Below are 20706 nucleotides of genomic sequence, written 5' to 3' on the forward strand. Positions count from 1 at the left end.
AGAGTAAAATACAGCTGGACATATTTCAAAACGCCCTCTACTACTGTAATGGTAGTAGAGGGCGTTCATCAACATTTTCTATGAGGAAAACGGGAAAGTTTATATATTAGCTGATACTATAAGCATGGTGGTTCTTTGATAGCAACTTTAGCATCCTCAGTGGTATTTGTTCGCATGAATGACTTTTATTTGGCAGCTAGTTACACTGTAATCAGGTTATATCTCTGCCTTTTATTGGTGTGTAACAGTCTGTGAAAATCCATAAAAGGCCCGACCCAGTGAACACGTTCATGTGAACACTTGCCAAGTGCGAGCAGATTATGCTCTGACGGACGGATAATCTTGTCACACCAGCTCAACAGACTGAGCACAGATACAGCTGCGGATAGTTTTTGTCTGCGCCCTTCCGCAGCGAGTAAAAGCATCGCTGGGATAACTCGAATCTGATACCTTTTTGCAATTCAATTCAGTTTATTTATCTAGTGACAAGTCATGTCATCTTAAGGCAATTTACAGGGTCAGCTCTATTAAATCGTACCGACAAGCTTTCTATATAAGGGTAACTTAATGGATTGCACCAATTTATTATCCTAACAGAACTGACTCCTCCTGGATGAGTTCATAGTGACAGTAGACAATCACTTTTATGGTGTTTTTCCTGATATTCTGCATACAAGTGACATTGGAGAGGAAAAAAAAACAAATTTTAGTGTGAACATCTACTGCTATTCCATAATTACCACAAACTGGGCCTCACTTTTAACAATTCAGTCGGTTGAACATGTTATAGAACTAAAGCATATATAACAAATGGCAATGACAGAAAGGTGGTACCCTGCTGTATGCAAAGTGATTTTGCCAGAGGTCTCAAGTAACGAAGTACAAATACTTTGTTACTGTGCTTAAGTACAGTACTTTTTAGGTATCTATACTTTTGTCCATTACTTATTTTTCTTCCTACTTCTGACTTCTACTCATTACATTTTAACACAAGTATCTGTACTTTCTATTCCTTACATTTTTAAAACAAACGTTACCCGTTACTCATGGCTTTGGTTTAATGTTTATAAATATTTATTTCACGTCTTGTGCTCCATCCAATGCAGATCATTGACTCCATCCACATCTAGTGAAAACTAGTGTAATTGGATGAGTCATAGAACGCAAACACTCATTGGTTAGTTAAAGGAAATCATCAGAAGCAAGCAGGTGTTCTTCAAACTGCAAATGTGAATTATCTATGCCATGCTACAATGGATTCAGAAAAAGATGTTGAAATGTCTGAAAGTTTGGTCACAGGCAAGAGCGTATCGGGAGATGGAGACCAACAAGACCTCCCTCGTTATTGGCCCTATCTCAGAGAAATTTTCAAAATTGTCGAAAAATTGAGTTTTCAATTCATATAGTGGCATCTGACTGTTTTTTCTAAAGGATTACTTTATACTTTTATACTCTAAGTAGATTTTGGAGAACATACTTTTTCACTTTTACTTGAGTAAAGAGGTCAAGTTGATACTTCAACTTTTACCAGAGTGTTTTTAAACTACAGTATCTATACTTCTACTTAAGTAACAAATGTGTGTACCTTTGACACCACGGGATTTTGCCATCAGGCAGTTTGACCACAAATTTTCTGAGCACGTGCTCTCCCTTTCTCCAGTTTGAACTCTTAACATTAGAGTCCTGCAACGGGTCGGGTACCCGCGGGTCCCCGACGGCTCACCCGCTAAAATGCTCTTTTGCGGGTGAAAAATACATTAAAAAAAATAAACGGGTCGGGCGGATATTTTTTTAGTGCGGGCGGGTAGTTGGTGATTTTGTTTTTATGCGTGTGTGTTGTTATGGACATCAGAAATGTTATATTAATCAGGCACTGGGGTCACCCTTGTTGTAGCTTAAAGCCCTGCAGGCAGTGTGGGCTTCCTTCCAAAAAGGCCACAGTCAGTGCATACACGTCTGCTGCAGTGATAATGGCACTGTTCTGCAGCGCAGCGTACTATAGCCTATTACTTGATGTGTTAACGGGTCGGGTTGCGGGTTAAATATCAACGGGTCGGGTCAGGATCGGATTTGAATTGAAGATATCCGCAGGTAACGGGTCGGGTTCGGTAGTCATCCTAACAGGTTCGGGGGGTGCGGGTTGGTAACACTCGACCCATGCAGGTCTCTACTTCGCATCAACATTTTCCAGTCTTCTCAGATCAATCTATTTGCATGATTTCATATCTTTTATTGAATAGAGTAGGCCTTCTGGTCTTACTTTGTGGGGTAGTTATGTTTCAAAATGCTAATGCAAAGGATGCTGCAATCAGATAGTAAATGAACCCTGGCTTTAAAGTTTAGCTCCAATAGTTTTTTTTGGCTCCTTTTCAATCATCCACACCATCAGGCTGATTAACTCATCTTCACTCCTTAGGTTTCAACAACAATGTTGCACATAATTTTAATAGCATGTTTGCATTCTTTGAAACTGACTGGAGGCTAAATAGGCGCTTAAAGTATCTGCTGTTCTACTTGAACACTTTGTAACAGAAATATAGTGCAAAGATTAACCATCATTAAAAATATACTTTAGATCTTTTGCGTACCATATAAGAATTTCCTGTGAAATAGCACAAAACCATTTGCTTTTACAGTCTTATATTTTTAATCAAACACTTACAGCAAGTTGGGAATAAGAATAATGACTTTCAATTTAAGCACTTATAATTATTAAGGCATAGTTTCAGTGAGCTGTGCTTGCTTCTGGCTCCACATCTCCCTTCCTTCTCTTAGCTTCACTACATCTTTCCTCGAGTCTTGCAATTGACATTTACAGCAATTGGAGTTACACACCTACTGTGAAGCAGTTATGCATGAAAGCTTCTTTCATGCTCCGGGTTTACTTTTGCTACAAAGAAAATAAGCTTCAAGCAGGAAGAGCATTTAAAACTAATTTTGATGCAAATTTGTCTTATTGTTTACAATGAAATGTCAGTTACTTTTTTTTCTTTCTTCACAATAAGCTAAAAAGCTATTTTATAAATGTCTGGAAGGCTGAATAGAAAATGTATGTTTTCTTTGTCCTTGAGCAGATTTCCCTGGTTTGAATGTCTGTCGTCCAGGATTAAAGCACTAACGTCTCAGCAGGACCTTGAAAAACTAAATCTTGCATTCATGTTTAGTATCACTGATGACTGCAACTTCTTCACAGGTCTGTCTAAAAAGCCCATCAGACTCTCAAGAAAACTGCTGTCTGCATCCTCACTAAAACTAAAAAAGTGATCACATCACCCCAGTTTTAAAGTCCTTGCATTTGATTCCTGGATCTCAGAGGACTGACTTTAAAGAACTTTTTTTAGTCTATAAACCTCTGAATATCTTAGCACTGAAGTATTTCAGACTTTTTGTCAGTGCTTCTACCACCCAGACCTCTCTGGTATACTGGCTCAAGGAGAAAAAAACTTTAACTTATATATAACTTTTCTTAAATAAAACCCTAATATCTAAAAAATCTATTAAAATAGTAAAAAAAAATAATGAGAAGCAAGAAATGCCCTGCAAACAAAAAGCTTGATTAAATTGCAAAGTATTCCTCTGCTTTTCAAAAGAAATAAAAGAATTGGCCATGCAAGGAGACAGAATTTGAATATTCCACAATTATGGTATAACATAGTAAAAAGACAAGTCCCCTCTGGTTTTAAAGCGGGTCTGTGGAACCATTAGAAGACTCTGCCCAGATAACTGCAGTGAATAACCAGAAGTGTAGGGGCAAAACAGATCAGAAACATCCATCCATCTTCTGCTGCTTATCAGGGTCACAGGGGGCCAGTATCTCCAGCAATCTATGGGTGAAAGGCTGGGTACACCAGTCCATCACATACAACTATGCACCTACAAAAAAAGAAGCCAATTTGTCTAACAGTGGCAGGAAGTGGCAGGAAGCTAAATTACTCAGAGAAAACCAAAAATGCATGGGGAGAATTTGCAAGCTCCTTGCCTCCTTACTGCAAGGCAAAAGGGCTACAAACTGTACCACCCTGCAGCCTCTTAAAGTCAATATTAAAATATTTTCCTGTTAAAAGTCTTGCTTGGGGTTCTTCTTAGCCTTAATAAATCCTTTATAATTTTTTGCTTTTAAAAGCTTCACAATACTCCAAATGAGAGGATATAAAAGCATGAATCAGGAAGATGAGAACAGGACACAATAGGCCTCAAATTGGCATATATTTCTCAAGTGATAAAAAATTGAAATCCCAAAGTTTAGAAAGGCTTCTAAGACACAATGACTGGTCAAACCATACAGCGAGATTTCTAATGTTCAGCTGAACAGCGGAGTCTAGGAAAACAATGTGACTCACAAATAAGGGCATTTTCTGCTCTAGTGCAACAATCTTTGTATTTTAGAACTGAATTGAAGGCAGTTTTCAGTGAGCAAAGTCCTCATATTTGAAAGACAATCCAATAAATCTGCCCATTTGTGCAAAACTGACTATTTAAATTTATTTTTTACTTATTTAATCAGGACAGAGCACATTAATGAACAATCTTATACTTCTGTACAGATTGTAAATGAGCCAGATTATAGCATAGTTGCTAATTTACATCCGTCGTCCTGAGGCAGGAAGACAAAACAACACAAGATCACAATAACAACTATTGCTGAATATCCTCGGCATAAAGATGACAGGACTCATTTTTAAAATGGCAGAGGATTTTACAAAGAGGTGCTGATTATACAACAAAAGCAAAATACGACAGAGGAAAGATCCTTGAGGAATAGCATACAGTAAAGCAGTGGCTCCAGACCTAAAGTGATAGATAAACAGAATTTATATTCTCTTTGTTTAGTATGAGGGCGACCACTTTAGAACTGTCCCAGAATTACCTTAAACCTCTGCAGTTATAGGTTATGATCCAGGGTGTAAAATGCTGCAGATAAATCCAATTAGAAATAAAGTTGAGTTCTGACCACACTAAGCAGCTATCCACATTTCACTAGACACTTTCATCATTTTACAAAAGCCAGATTTAAATGTATAAAAAAGGTTTTATTTTTCTACAGGTAAGCAGTCAACTCTGCCACCTAAAACCAAACAAAGAAAGGTGGCTTTCAGTTTCTAATGCCCCACTTATCTCAAACCAGCTGCAAGAACACTGCAAAAGTACTGAAACCCATAGATCCTTTGAATCAAGGTTAAAACCCATTTGTATAGAGTTGCCTTTGATTTTTTTTTTCTTCTAACTGAAATGTCATAATTCTCCAATAAAACTTTTCTCTACTTTTCTTTATCATGCCGATTGAATGTATGTCTTTTTTATCATTTGTCATGATTTGAATGGTCTTGGACCAAAAATGCGTTCTACAAATCAGCTCTCCTTGCTTTACATTCTCACAGGTTCATTCAGCTTTGTCATAAGTGGAAGAGCACTCTGAGTAGAATATTTCTAAACTGCACATTGAGACCTTAAAAGTTTTTGATTAAAGGCTTTCTTTTTAAAAGCACATGAATTATGCAGTTTTAATTATTATGGAAAATAAATGTTTAAATAACCCTTTGTGAACAGTTTCCACACAGGAAACAATTACTTTGTTGAACATTTCTAACTTAATCAAACTATTTTTGCTTTTACTCATTTTTCTTTGCAGGAATACTCATTTCATTTCAAAGCTACTTTTTTAAAGTTCAAGGGAAAAGTAGCTCGTAGGGATGACTTTTCCCATTGTCTGGACACCTGTAATAACTTTCTCTTCTTTTCTCTCTTCTTTTTCTCTTTCTGACTCCTCTGACAGTTTGATGTCTGGTCTGGCTGCCCTGGACGCCAAGTGCTCAAGCCGCCTGGGCATCATGACTATTTCCTACTACTTGTGGACCACCTTTGTTGCCGTAGTTGTAGGAATCCTCATGGTTTACATCATACATCCAGGTGGTGCCGCCCAGAAGGAGGACTCTGAAGAGAGCAAAAAGCCGATGACCAGTTCAGCCGATGCTCTGCTGGACCTCATACGGTAAGGAGGCTATCAAGAGTTAAACGGTTCATTTGGTCAAATAAAACCTCACTATCAGGTCAAAAGCATTGATACTGACTAAACTATTTCCCATTTTTAATGCTTATAGTTAATGAAAATAAATAAGGAATTAACGTCAAGGAACTATGTAGGAGCCATTAGGTCAAGTCAACCCAGTGGAAGTGCTTCTTGACTCCTAAATCACACAAAAGTTTTACACCTGTTGCAAGAGATTTACACAAATGGCAATAATAATTTCACATAAGCACCAACTGTATGTCTTACATCCTTCTTATGGTGGGAACCTGCAATTTATAGGATGCAGTATGCAGAGGGGATGTTACATAAAGCCTCCTTGTTGATTTAGTGCTTCATTATTCCATTAAAACCTGTTTTGTGGTCCCTTGCCCTCTCTGATAAAGGCAGGAAAATATTTAAGTTAGTTGTAGAGGTTGACCTTTTTAGAACAAGAACATTCCTGGAGATAAAGACAGATCTAGTCCAAGGATTCAATTTGTCTTTATCTATCTCTCCAGGTTAAATTTAAATGAGTAAAAAGAGCAACAAAACAGTCAAAGTGCTAAGATCACAGCAACCTCATTAGTTAAAATGGTCCAATCAAAGGGAGTTTAATGGGCATTAGGAGTACAGGGTGGCAGTCTGTGGAGAACTTAAAACCTCTGGATTCAAAGCGCAATGCCCTAACCACTAGGTCCTCACTCCCCCAAAGCAAGCATTAACGTGAAAGGTCCTGCCCAAGGACCCACACTGGCAGATCATTCCCCCCAGCTGGGATACAAACCCAGGCTTCCTGTTTACAAGACAGATGACTTATCACTCGTGCTAGCCAGCTGCAGTCCTAATTCCGACTGAGAATCTGTGCCAAGATCTGGAAATTGATGCTAACACAGACTTTCAGTCCGACTGACCTTGAGAAATTTGTAACATTAACCTAAAACTGCTGCAAATGATGGATCCAATGCTTTGCTTTAGCAGGCAGAATGCAATAGGTGTTAGGCTGGCGACAAACGAGAAAACAAACATTCTCACTTTCCATTTTACAGATGAAATCAGCAAATTCTTATACGTTATATTTATATGAATATATATTTGTCCCCCAGGGGGAACTTCCCTGCTCTGTCAAAGCTGAAGTGTAACTTTATGTGCTACTGGGTTACTGTGCTAAGCTAATTAGAAGTCTGGCTGTTGTGTTGAAGGTAAATCTGGGTCAGACCTGCTGAGAAACACGTGAACCTTTTCAGTCAGACAGCGGATAATACCAAGAGCCTCAGATACCAAAATACTACATTTGTAATCCAGAGATTTGAATAAAAAGGAATTAATTTAAAAAAAATAATAACTGTTTAAAATGCTTTCACACATGGATTGAAGTTTTTTCAAATTTAAAGAAATCAATGGTTACTTAAGAGTTCAGGCTTCAAGATTTTTACAACAGAAATCGAAAAAACAAAAATAAAAAAAACTATATATTATATTTAGACTTCAAAGGAATTTAAAAAAATGAAAAACAAAGGTTATAAACTGGCCAAGCTCATAATTCCAGCTCTGTACTGATCATGTGCAGTGGTGAGCTTGGTATATAACAAGAAACCCGCTCTATGTGTGTGGGTGTGGGTGTTTGTGTGTGTTTACAGAGCACAGCTGTGCTTTGGATTTAATACGCAAAGCTTCTTTACTGCCTTCATCTAACGTCCAGGCCTGGCCTGCTATATCTCTACCCTCACAAAAGTGCCTGACCCTTAGCAGTCGTGTGTTTTTATGTACGGATGTGAGCTGTGACGTTACATAAATGAGCATGAAAGAAAAATGTGCCGTTTTCATTCCAAGCCCTGATCTCAGAGTGGCTCATTGCCCAGCTTCACAGTCTCTTAAACACAGTAGAAGCTACTAGTTTGTTAGAGATTAAATCAGTTCAGAGGACTTAATGATAACTCTAATTGTTCTCCATCCGCTCTGTTTCCTAAGCTTTCCCTTGAATACTATATATTTCTAAGCACTTTGAGTTATACCATATTACTCATTTCAAACTCTTCATTGCTATGGGATTTGCAGTCCATCCTAATAATTATATTAGATTTAGTTTATTTGAAAGTTGCTTCAGTTATACGAGCAGTCATATAAATTACCATTTAATGAAGCGTGTAAGGAAACTCTGCTTGTACCCACTGGCCTATAGGATTTTAAGATTAAATTTAACTCTGAAAATACAGGTTGAATAAAGGGGTAATTTACTTGAATACACACAAAAAGTTTTACCAAAATAAATGATCAAAACCAAACGTTGTATTCCTAATTTGGTTCATAAAGTGACCTTTGTTAAATAGAATAACTACATACAGTTGCACATTTCAAAGGTTAATAAACAAGAAAAAAAAACACCAAATAATATTCCTATCCTTGCTACCTGTGCACCGTCCTTTCAGCTTTTCACATAAATTTTAAGATTTATGTAATTATCTTACTAAAAAAAATAGATCATTTTAACATAAACCTATAAAAAATAAACCTTGCATGATGTATATTTACTCCTTTAACATAGCTTATTTATTTAGAATACAAAATTAAAAATTTCCTTTTTAGAATGAATAAAGCATACTGACCCAAAACGAAGGTGTATTTATTTCAAATGCATAAAGTTTATTGTTTAAAATTCCTACTTAACGATGTTACCTTTATAGATTCCAAACAATAAACTTTACGCGTTTGAAATAAATACACTTATTAGTATTAAGTGAGAAAATATACTTTATTCATACTGAATACATAAATCTGATGATTATGCATTTGCAAATAACTACGTTTCATTATACAAATATATATAAGCATAATCTAAGTTAATTCATTGTTTTGCAATAAAATAAAATCAATCTTAAAAATATGGTAAAATATTGTTCTTGAATTGGTCTTATGTTATAATTTTCTGCATTTTCAAAATGTAATTAAATCAAACAGTTTATTAGTCTTTATATTACTCAGTTTGTAATTAAGTAAATGAGTTTAGCCTTTTCATTATAAGTGGACCCAGAAGTGAAATTCAGATTGAAGCTTATTAGTCGGGGGTCAGCTTTTTTATTAAGCACTGCTCTTGTTTTCCAGAGTAGGCAGAAATAAATCCTCACCAGTTTGCGTGCCCCAGGCTTTTAGATCTCAGCTGATCAAGTATCCTGCATATTTATTGAGTTTTAATTATATTTTCTCAATCAGAGCATTCATACAGAGAACCCTCCTACAGTAAGGGATTTGAATTATTAATATAAGACTTCCTAATTCACAATGCACTGAAGAATGGTTTAGTTTTCTTATAAAATAAAGAAAAATAATACCTCTGCAGATTAAGATGCATGAATAAAAAAGCATTTTATTTGGAAAACATTTAATTGCCAGATCTTTAAAATATAGCCACAAGCATTAAGTTTACTAACACTTACACAACCTTTAATTGTCTGTTGATTTTATAATTCCTCTTCTCCATCTGGGAAGCCAGGGTCCGCAGAAATGCTTTTAGCCATGTCCAGCAAAGAGCTCATTAAGTCTTTGATAAACTGAGAAATGAAGGAGCTTGTTGCACTTTGAAGTAAAATGTGGCAGTGTGGCACATAAAAGACCTGAAAAAAATATATTTTTTAGTTTGCACAAAAAAGATGATTGATTCATCTTTGGTGTATTTTCCTTTTTAGAGCGAGGAGTGAAAGATACAAGCTGTTTTTATTTCATCTTATGAAATGAAAAGAAGGATGATTAGTTTTAAAGTTTAAAACTTATTTTTTATATATAAGATTAACAGTATCAGTGACTGATATCAACACCCCAACCGCTCTTAGACGCAAAGAGGAACACATAAAAATGGCCACTGAGAGAAGTTACCGTACTAAGTAAAGATGAGGTGTTTTACCGACTAAGGCTGCAATTTATGGATCAGATCAATGTTTGATGCCAAAGGGAGTATTTTTCAAACTTGTTGAGTGCTGGGGCAAAGGAATATATTAATATGTTGAACAACTTGCAAGTCGATCTGTGCCCTGCATTCCAAGCAGGGGGGGATGCTGCTGTTTTGATTGAAATTTATTGATTGATTAATTCAGAATTAGAAAAACTTTTATTTTCCCAGGGGGAAAGTACCTTTGTTACACAGTCCAGGTATACAAACAACATATTGTACACATTCATCATCTAAAGAAGTAGAATACAACACAAAGAAAGACAATTCAACTTTCCATACTAAAAATAAAAAATATAAATATATTTACAGATCTAAAAAAAAATTGATTGGTTGATTGATCAAGTAGATAATCTCACAGTGGAGAAATTTTACTTTTTACAACAGCTCAAATAGACAAAAAAGAAGGAGCAGATGCCAAAGGTAGAAAACGGTGCATGGGATATATACAGTATATGCAGTGCTTCCACATATGACAGCTTTTTCCTTTTTTTTCCTTTTTTTTTTTTGGTGTAAAAAGGAAAATATACGGAAGAGGATTAGGGCCAGTGGGAAAAAAAAAAAAGTTAACAGATTTTTAAATTTTATTTCAGTTCAGTATTCTGACTGAATTCTGACAATAAAAAAGTCAGAATTCTGAGATTAAAGTCAGAATTCTGAGAAAAAAGTCAGAATTCTGAGATTAAAGTCAGAATTCTGAGAAAAAAGTCAGAATTCTGACAGGAAAGTCCCATGTTAAACTGAAATTAAATTTAAAAATCAGTTAACTTTTTTTTTTTTTCCAGTGGCCCTAATCCTCCTCCGTAAAAATAGACCGAAAATGAATCAGTAATTTTTTTTGTGTATACTTAAACAAAACAAGCTTCTTAATTTTTCAGTTTATCAAAGACTTAATGAGCTCTTTGCTCGACATGGCTGAATGCAGCTCTGCGGACCCTGGCTTCCCAGATAGAGAAGAGGAACAGGGTTATTATAAAATTAACAGACAATTAAAAGTTGTGTAAGTGTTATAAAAACTAATACTTGTGGCTAAATTTTAAAGATCTGGCGGTTTAATTTTGTGACATACAGGCATGTTTGTTAACAAAAATTCTTGTAGACCACGACTAGTTTTTGGCTGACTAGGGCAGAAATTTTTAATTGAAAAATGGAAAACAAGGCTTATAAAGTTTAAAACTAAAATAAATTAAGTTGGCAAAACTTTATTCAATTCCTTATTACCATTAGAAGCTATTTATTTAATTTGGAGCAGCATTTTATTTTAAGCTTGTATCCTACATAATAAAAATAAAGTTATTCTGTAACTCTACAGCCTACTAAATGGGGCACAGGAAGTAAAATGGCAATTTTAGATTCAAGGTTCATTTGCATGTAAACCCACTTCCTGTGTGCTAAGAACAGAGAGCTAACCTCTCTACAGACGGACAGAGTTTTACCCCCTATGGTTAAAGCAGCTGTAAAGTGACTGTAAACTTTGGAAACAAAGACCAAAGAGATTACATCACTGTCATAAAGAGTAAAGAGGCAATAGAGGAACTATAAATACAGAGAAAATGTCTATAGTTGCCCAGCATAGCAAATCCATGCCTTCTGGGTGTCATGAAGCGGTGTTTGTTTGGAGGACCCAAATGCAGAGACCAGTTGGCAAAGGTGAATTAAAGCCGGTTTATTTAAGTTCACAGATCCAAGGGCAGGAATCAAAGTCCAACAGATAACTACTAACGCACCTGAACCAAGGAGACATCAGGGGTAAACCAAAACTAGAAGCCAGGGAGAGACGAGGAACACAAACAGAAGTTAGACAGGATTCAGCAAACAGGAACTGAAGAGGGAGGGCTTTTAAAGGGGACAGAGACAAAGAGAGAGCTAACGAGGGGATTGAAAACAGGTGCAGGCAGAACAGAAAAACAGAGCAAGGGAGGATACAAGAGGGCAGCAGAGGACAACAAATGGAAAACCAAGAAAAACAGGAACAAACAAACCAAGACTCTGACACTGGGACCTCTTAATACCAGGTTACTCTCTCTTTCTGCTGCTGTTTACAGAGAAACGGATGAATTACAGATTTTGGGCCTTTTCTTGGTTAGCCACAGATCTAACGCTATGCAACTCTGAAATAACTACTCTCCCTTTGAGATTAATAACGTATTTTTCAGTTGAATCGAATAACTCTTTTATAGATGTAATATGGATGTGTTGTGTTTTTGTTTTTTGTTTTAAGTTTCTTTAATAATATTTTATCCTATGAATGTAAGCAGGATTAAATGTAAGCAATGACTTGTGTTAAGGGGTCTTCTTTTACTTTGAATTGGGGCTTAGATTACAAACTGGTTCTAGATGCTCAAACTTACTATAAATGACAGAAAGGGGACCCCTTACTGAGAAATAAAACTATCATAATTATTCTTTTTTTTTTTCAGCAATAACAGTGATAATGACCATTTTGTAACAAAAGTGCAGTTAAACCCAGAACCTTTTTACCCTTTCTGTATTTGTCACCATAGTTATTCCCACTGCTTGTCCTCCAACTGGAGCCTCCGCTACGCAGTAACATCATTAAACCACATTATTGAATCCAAGCAGCATCAAGTCTGACACTTATCTCTTTTTCCCACATTTCTTCCCTCCAGCAACATGTTTCCTGCCAACCTGGTTCAAGCAACATTTCAACAGGTGAGCTACACTTTTGAAGAACCAATAAAAAAAGCTTATAGGACATATCAAACATTTTTGGATATTTACGTAGGGTGTTTTCCCAAAACTTGAGGCAGAGTATGAGACGTTACAAAACCTGTATTAACCTAACAGAGATGCTTATGTGCAGAAAACATATAATTGTCAGAAATTGGTCATATGAAACCAAGCAAACCCCTGTAGCCCTCTTACCTTACAATTTAGGGTAAAGTGGTAACAAGAATAAGGAGAGATTGTTTTCTTTTTATATTAAAATGATTGCAGCTAACAAACCAGTGGCTGTTTATACCATGGTCAGTTGCATTTGTTTGCATATTAACAAGCTCTTTGTTGACTAGAAAAAGGGGTTCCCACAAATCGCAGCCTGTCATCCCATAATACTCCTATCATAGATTGGCGACCAGCCTAAAAATACATATAAGTAATTATATTCCTTTTTAAGTGCAGTTATTTTCCTTAAAAATTTAGTCAAATACAATTAAAATATACATATAACGCAACATTCAGTCATTTATTTCTGTTTTTCATGATTTTATGGTATATTTAATAACTGAATAATGCTTTGTCACTTATTTTATGGGGCATTTATGTATTTCACGATATATGCTAACACCTCCATTTCCTAGAGGTGTTAGCCTAATCATTTTGTACAACAACAAATCCAGCTGTTATTTTTATTCTATTTTAACTGAAAAATTTTTTTAATAAAACAAATACTATTCCTAAATCCAGCTTTCAAAGTCAGAGCAAAATGAAACACCGCAGTAGTTTAGATGCAGTCTGATATCCGTCATATCCTGCACCTCTTCCTCCTAAAGAGTGGGTGATTTTCCTCTGATTAGTGGATCTTGAATAGGATTTTCTGCATTATTTTATTGCAAATAATCTACTTTTTTGGTTGTTTGTTGAGCTCCATTTGTTCTTTGAAAACACAGCATGTAATGTAACATGTAACTTGATTGTTATTCCAGATTATAATGTAGATTGTTAGAAATTAGAAACCTTAAAGATCGCCAGCTGCTTCATAAGTTTGCGTTGATTATTGTCCTGATGCAGTGACCTCTGCTCTATTTCTGGGTTCAAGTATCGAACGCAGAGAGTGGCAGAGCTGATCCCCAAACCAACAGTGGCCCAGCTCCTGGATGAGACCACCACACGGCGGGTCTACATCTATGGCGTCCAGGACGACAATGGCACAGACATTCAGAACTTCTCCCTGGACCTCACGCCGCCTCCTGACGTCATCGTGAAAACGTCGCCCGGTACCAGTGAAGGCATGAACGTGTTGGGGATCGTTATATTTTCTGCAACTATGGGTGAGCGTTTTGTATGCATCCTGCAAGCATTTGAGCACAAAACACCCCAGAAACACAATTATCACAGCTTGAAAGCTTCCCTGTAGGTATTTGCAGGTAATGATAATATTTACCTGGCTTCACAAACAGCAGGTTTATTTTCCCTTTTTTTTTTTATAACCCTCATTACAGGAATAATGCTGGGGAGAATGGGACCCAATGGATCCGCCTTGGTCAACTTTTGTCAGAGTTTGAATGAAGCAGTTTTGAAGATTGTTGCCATCGTCATTTGGTAAGAGAATCACAAGACATCTGGGAATAACTGTAACAATACATCTCTATCAGTCCAACACCAATAATTTCTGGAATTCTTAATTTACTACATCAAAATCTGATTAAGTATTTCTTATCTATGAAATATATATCTATAAAGCAGATATATACCTATTTATATATATCAGTGTAAGGTATTAAAATTGCATTATTTAGTAGGTTATGAAACTCTCGGGTTTGCATAAAGCAAATAAGAAAATATTGCTAGTGAAAATCCAAGAAAGGTTTGAGAATGGAGAAAGTGACTTTCGCCTCAAAGGAACAGATATAAAAATAAATAAACAGGTTCAAAACCAAAATAATGGATTGGACCATTAAAGTAAAAGGATTTAATTTGTGAATCGATGATGGTGTTTAAAACACATTTAAAATGTATCAAATGCTGGTGAAGAGTCCAGTGGATTGTTTTAAATTTTTTGGAATACAATGTATCAAACTTAGGGTTTATGGATATAATGATTGTATTACGTTTCAAATATAGAAATACTTCTATGATATTTTAAATACTATAAATGTGGATACATGAGAAAAGATGGATGTAAATATTATATTATAACGGAACTAATGCAGTGTTGTTGGGAAATTAATTAAGGGGCTGATATCAAAAGATTTTTCTTCTCTCTGCTCCTTTTCATTCGAGATGCTTTGCTTTGTGTATGTGAACATTAAAGTATCTTTTAATGAAATGGAGAAATGAAAAACATATATTTAGGGAACCATCACTGCTCATTATATCATTGCTTACAAAAATCAGGAGCAAAGTTTATTCCATCGTGTTTAGATGGAGAGCACGTGATGTTAGGATAAACCACCATAGAGAGGGACACCCAGCAAAACACTTAGACAAGAAGGGCATTAATAAAAGAGAGGCAGCACAGAATCCAAAGGTTATCCTGAGGAAGTTACAGAGCTCCACAGCAGAGACAGGAGGATTTGTCTATAGGATCATAATAAAGCCATTTAGAGCTGGGGTTCAAGGAGAAATGAACAAGAAAAAAAGATGTGTTATAAATAAGAAGGTCAGAATTTAAACAAAAGTCCTGATGGCAACTCCGCAAGGACGGTCCTCTGATCAGCTTAGTCACTTTCCATTCACCAAAGAAAACGCAACGCCTGCCGTAAACCCACCAAAACACCATCTCTACAGTAAAAAACTTTGACTTTTAACAACACTTTATTTACTAAATCAAAACAATATAATCAATTATTTACATAAAGCATATGTAAAAACATGTGTCAGCCAAAAATAACTTAAATGAGGAGCTTGTTATATTGTAAATCTCCATCATCTGGCCTGTACATAACATTTTGTCCAAATTCTACAAATGCATAAAATGCTCCATGTTCTGTGTGGCTCTGTGGAAGTGAAACTCCAGCCTTATTCTGGCTTTAAGGTTACACTTCCACAGAGCCACAGAATCACGGTGAGCTCCCTCCTGCAGTGTCTCTCTGCGGAACAAGTTAATGGCCATTTTTGCTTCACTGATTAAAAAATTTTACAGTCGGACCTGTGGCTTGTTTCTGTTATATTTTTCTTTGAATGATACATACACTAACAGTCTCAGAGTGTGTGTGTGTGTGTGTGTGTGTGTGTGTGTGGGGGGGGTGTTAATAACAAGAAGGGTAACAGAAGCAAAAATCCTAAAAACCAGGAATTCTCACAAGGGGGCAAAGAAATGACTACAAATAACAAAGAGTGACTGAACATGAGGAGAATATAAGGGAGAGAGAAACAAAGAAAAGGCTAATTAGCAGATTTGGGGCAGGTGTGAACAGAGGCAAAAAGGGTGCTAGGGTAAAGGAGACTGACACAAGAGGTCAAACAGGAAATACCAGTATCTAAGAACTCACATATAATCAAAATAACTAGAACACAAAAATGGAAACAAGACCTATGAAAACTCGGACATAAAACTTGAACAGAACCAAAACCATGACAAACACTAATACTGACACTCATTAAAAGGCTAAAAATTGTCTTTAGTCTTGTGCATGCCATTAAAAACGTGAAATACATTTTCAGACAGAGCGCAGAAAGGATACTCATTTAAAACACCCCGAATAACAATGGATAAAAATTAGTTTGTGGTGATGGCACCATATAAAATCCTTCACTGGAGATCAACATTTTGTTTATTAATTGGAGGCTTGTATAAAGTCTCCACTGGGATGCTTTTTCTCAAGTTTTTCTGTCCAGATGCAGACTGTCGGTTTTAAAGATGTCGTTGGTTAATTTATTTAGTGCAGCTGTGGTAAAGGGCTTTCTGGTCCATATTAAGTAATATCATTTTCTGTGGGACCAGGCTGGAGAGTAGAGGTCCACTTTGTCCAGGGAAGCAAGTATCCACGATCAGGCCAGGAGTCCGTAAACACGGTGGTGGGCTTTAGAGATATTTTTCAACAGGGATTCTTGCAAACAAAGTGGTGTCGTTGTACCGGTGATTTGAGGCTGTAAAACATTTAAATGTGCTAGAGCAGCCTATTCAAAGTCCAGACATCAATTCAATTCATTGCTGTTCAAAAGATACATAAAGGAACTGGGGCTGTTTTATGGGCAGAAATCCCAAAAGCAAGATGTTTTAAGCTTATAAAGAGCAATCCCAATTGCTGCAAACTGTGGATCTAGATTCTACAGTTATTTACAGGTGCTGGTCATAAAATTAGAATATCATGAAAAAGTAGATTGATTTCAGTAATTCCATTTAAAAAGTGAAACTTGTATATTATATTCATACATTACATACAAACTCATATATTTCAGATATTTATTTTGTTTAATTTTGATGATTACAAATGACAACAAATGAAAATCTCAAATTCATCATATCAGAAAATTAGAATATTGTGAAAAGGTTCAAAATTGATGGCCCCTGGTGCCACACTCTAATCAGCTAATTAACTCAAACCACCTGCAAAAGCCTTTAAATGGTCTTTCAGTCTAGTTCTATAGGCTACACAATCATGGGGAAGACTGCTGACTTGACAGTTGTCCAAAAGACGACCATCGACACCTTGCACAAGGAGGGCAAGACACAAAAGGTCATCGCTAAAGAGGCTGGCTGTTCACAGAGCTCAGTGTCCAAGCACATTAATAGAGAGGCGAAGGGAAGGAAAAGATGTGGTCGAAAAAAGTGTACAAGCAAGAGAGATAACCGCACCCTGGAGAGGATTGTGAAACAAAACCCATTCAAAAATGTGGGGGAGATTCACAAAGAGTGGACTGCAGCTGGAGTGAGTGCTTCAAGAACCACCACACACAGACGTATGAAAGACATGGGTTTCTGCTGTCGCATTCCTTGTGTCAAGCCACTCTTGAACCACAGACAGCGTCAGAAGCGTCTTGCCTGGGCTAAAGAGAAACAGGACTGGACTGCTGGTGAGTGGTCCAAAGTCATGTTCTCTGATGAAAGTAAATTTTGCATTTCCTTTGGAAATCAAGGTCCCAGAGTCTGGAGGAAAAGAAGAGAGGCACTTCATCCACGTTGCTTGAAGTCCAGTGTAAAGTTTCCACAGTCAGTGATGGTTTGGGGTGCCATGTCATCTGCTGGTGTTGGTCCATTGTGTTTTCTGAGGTCCAGGGTCAACGCAGCCACATACCAGGAAGTTTTAGAGCACTTCATGCTTCCTGCAGCTGACCAACTTTTTGGAGATGCAGATTTCATTTTCCAACAGGACTTGGCACCTGCACACAGTGCCAAAGCTACCAGTACCTGGTTGAAGGACCATGGTATCCCTGTTCTTAATTGGCCAGCAAACTCTCCTGACCTTAACCCCATAGAAAATCTATGGGGTATTGTGAAGAAGAAGATGCAATACACCAGACCCAACAATTCAGAAGAGCTAAAAGCCACTATTAGAGCAACCTGGGCTATCATAACACCTGAGCAGTGCCACAGACTGATCGACTCCATGCCACGCCGCATTGCTGCAGTAATACAGGCCAAAGGAGGCCCAACTAAATACTGAGTGCTGTACATGCTCATACTTTTCATGTTCATACTTTTCAGTTGGCCAACATTTCTATAAATCCTTTGTTTTTATTGGTCTTCAGTAATATTCTAATTTTCTGATATGATGAATTTGAGATTTTCTTTTGTTGTCATTTGTAATCATCAAAATTAAACCAAATAAACATCTGAAATATATGAGTTTGTATGTAATGTATGAATATAATATACAAGTTTCACTTTTTAAATGGAATTACTGAAATCAATCTACTTTTTCATGATATTCTAATTTTATGACCAGCACCTGTATGCTCAGTTTTCTTTATCTTCTGCTTTTCCTTTCTTGACTGGCAATAAATGAAAAAAAATAACTTTATAATTGCAGACATGTTTAGTTAATTAAATCTTATTTCAAGACTTTACGAATGTTTAGGGTCATACTCTTAATTCCTTTGACCTAAATTCTTATTTTTTTTTTATTGATCTTGTATTTATGTTTGAAGAGGTTAAAGCCACAGCATAAACACTGGGGGAAAAAACGATCTAGAAATAAGTAAAAATTTCTTTAAGTGTATTTTCCTTTAATTTGAGTAGGTGAATGAGACAGTTTTCCAATGGAATGAATATTTTTACTCTTAAAATAAGATAATTACATAATATGCACTTACAATAAGACAATGCAATTGTGTTTTCTTATTTTAAGTGTAAATTGTCTTGTACCATTGGCAAAATGTCTCTTTTACCTCCTTAATTCCAAAGCAAATGCACTTAGATGAGGTAAAAATCTTGTCTAGATTTCAATTTTTCCAGTGAATCTACACCTTAGCTTCCTAAAGATCCTGACTAGGATTAGTCTTTGACTCTTTAACAGCCCATCAGTTAGTGACAATGTCTATGAAGGTTTTGTGGAGGTTGGTTGAGGACCCAAATGCAGAAATGAGGAGGCAGATATGAGTTTTGCTGATTTAGTGAAAGATCCAGAGGCAAAACAGGGACAAAAACACAAAATACTGAAAACCAAATAATCAGGAGATGGTAGGGAGAAATACACAGGAAGCAAAGTAACAACAAAACAAGAAACCAGCCATGAGGAACTGCAGAGGAGGTGTGTATATATAGGGAACAGGACAAAAACTGGACCAATGAGCTGATATGGAGCAGGTGTGAATGGAACTAACTAGAAAGGAGCTCAGGGGAAAGGAAACAGGCACAAGGGGGCAACAGAGAGTAACTCAAAAACACAACACTGCTAGAAAACAACTACAAAAAACAAATTTACAAAGAATCTAAAAATACTAAAAAGAGGGCAGAACCCTGGCACTCTAACTGCTTGAAGCAGCAGTTCACAGCTTAATCCTGAGGAAATATCTCATTATTATCTAATATCAAATCATCTAATTAATTATAATAACTTAAGAATGGTAGAATTAAAGTCCAAACGTGAAAGACACTGGCGCCAGCAGAAATATACTTAACTTCTTCAATATAGTTATCTTTAGGCTAAACTTTTGCCGACACAGTTACTATGGGTACAAGAAACCTATTTAAACCACTGGAAGGAAAACAATAAAACTATTTTTAAGCTTTTAATTACTAAAGATGGTATTTTGTACGATCCCATCCTGTGTTTATCTCTTCCTTCATCTTTACAAGTTATTGGCAACATGTTATGTGAAATCTTCTAACTTTGCAAAGTCTTAACAAGTTTCCCTCCTTCCTCTACTCTATCTTCTCTCACCTGCAGGTATTTTCCCTTTGGCATTGTCTTCCTCGTCGCCGGGAAGATCTTAGAGATGGATGATCCTTCAGCCATGGGGAAGAAACTGGGCTTTTATGCCATCACTGTGGTCATGGGCCTGGTGCTGCATGGCCTATTCATTCTTCCTGCCATGTACTTTTTCATCACAAAGAAGAGTCCCATAGTGTACATTCGAGGCATTCTGCAGGCTCTGCTCATCTCTCTAGCCACCTCTTCCAGGTAAAATGAAAAACATCTGCTTTGACAGTCCCTAATTTGTATTTGCTAATTTTATGATAATATTGTCTTCTTCAGTTGACCTAATATTTTACATCTCAGCCAAACAATGAACTTCTACAGATTCTTTTATACCTATTTTATGCCACCTAGTTATCGATTTAGCCTGGAATGATACAATAATCAGTAAAATCAATCAATCAAATTTTAGATTTAGAATTTCTTTCATATGTGTAAAATCAACACTAGAGTAGTTAAACATATTGCAAACTATTTAGGAAAAATTGAAGAATAAAGAATTATAAGAGAGAAACTATCTGTAAATATTGAAACTATCATAACCTGAAACATAAACAGTGTAAATGCAAAAATTAAGGTATTTGTAAACAATTTTAATCTAATAATAAATAATATTTTTTAAAATGACCAAAACTAAATAAAGGCTAGATTTGTGAATAGGACTACACAATGTTTGAATGAAATGAGACACTTTATTATAACTGAATATCACTACA

General features: G+C 36.3%; 1 protein-coding gene across 1 annotated transcript in view; it reads left to right on the forward strand.

The window, feature by feature from the left end:
• Window positions 1-20706, forward strand: part of slc1a7a (solute carrier family 1 member 7a) — a 100886-nt gene that overhangs the window by 66187 nt on the left and 13993 nt on the right. The window contains exons 3-7 of the mRNA XM_038295100.1: window positions 5774-5989; window positions 12578-12620; window positions 13726-13957; window positions 14129-14228; window positions 19961-20194. Of these exons, the coding sequence (XP_038151028.1) occupies window positions 5774-5989; window positions 12578-12620; window positions 13726-13957; window positions 14129-14228; window positions 19961-20194 (825 nt within the window). The remainder of the gene's footprint in view (window positions 1-5773; window positions 5990-12577; window positions 12621-13725; window positions 13958-14128; window positions 14229-19960; window positions 20195-20706) is intronic.

This window comes from Cyprinodon tularosa, unplaced genomic scaffold, assembly GCF_016077235.1.
Source record: "Cyprinodon tularosa strain WSP-4 unplaced genomic scaffold, ASM1607723v1 ctg350, whole genome shotgun sequence".
In the NCBI taxonomy this organism is placed as follows: domain Eukaryota; kingdom Metazoa; phylum Chordata; class Actinopteri; order Cyprinodontiformes; family Cyprinodontidae; genus Cyprinodon; species Cyprinodon tularosa.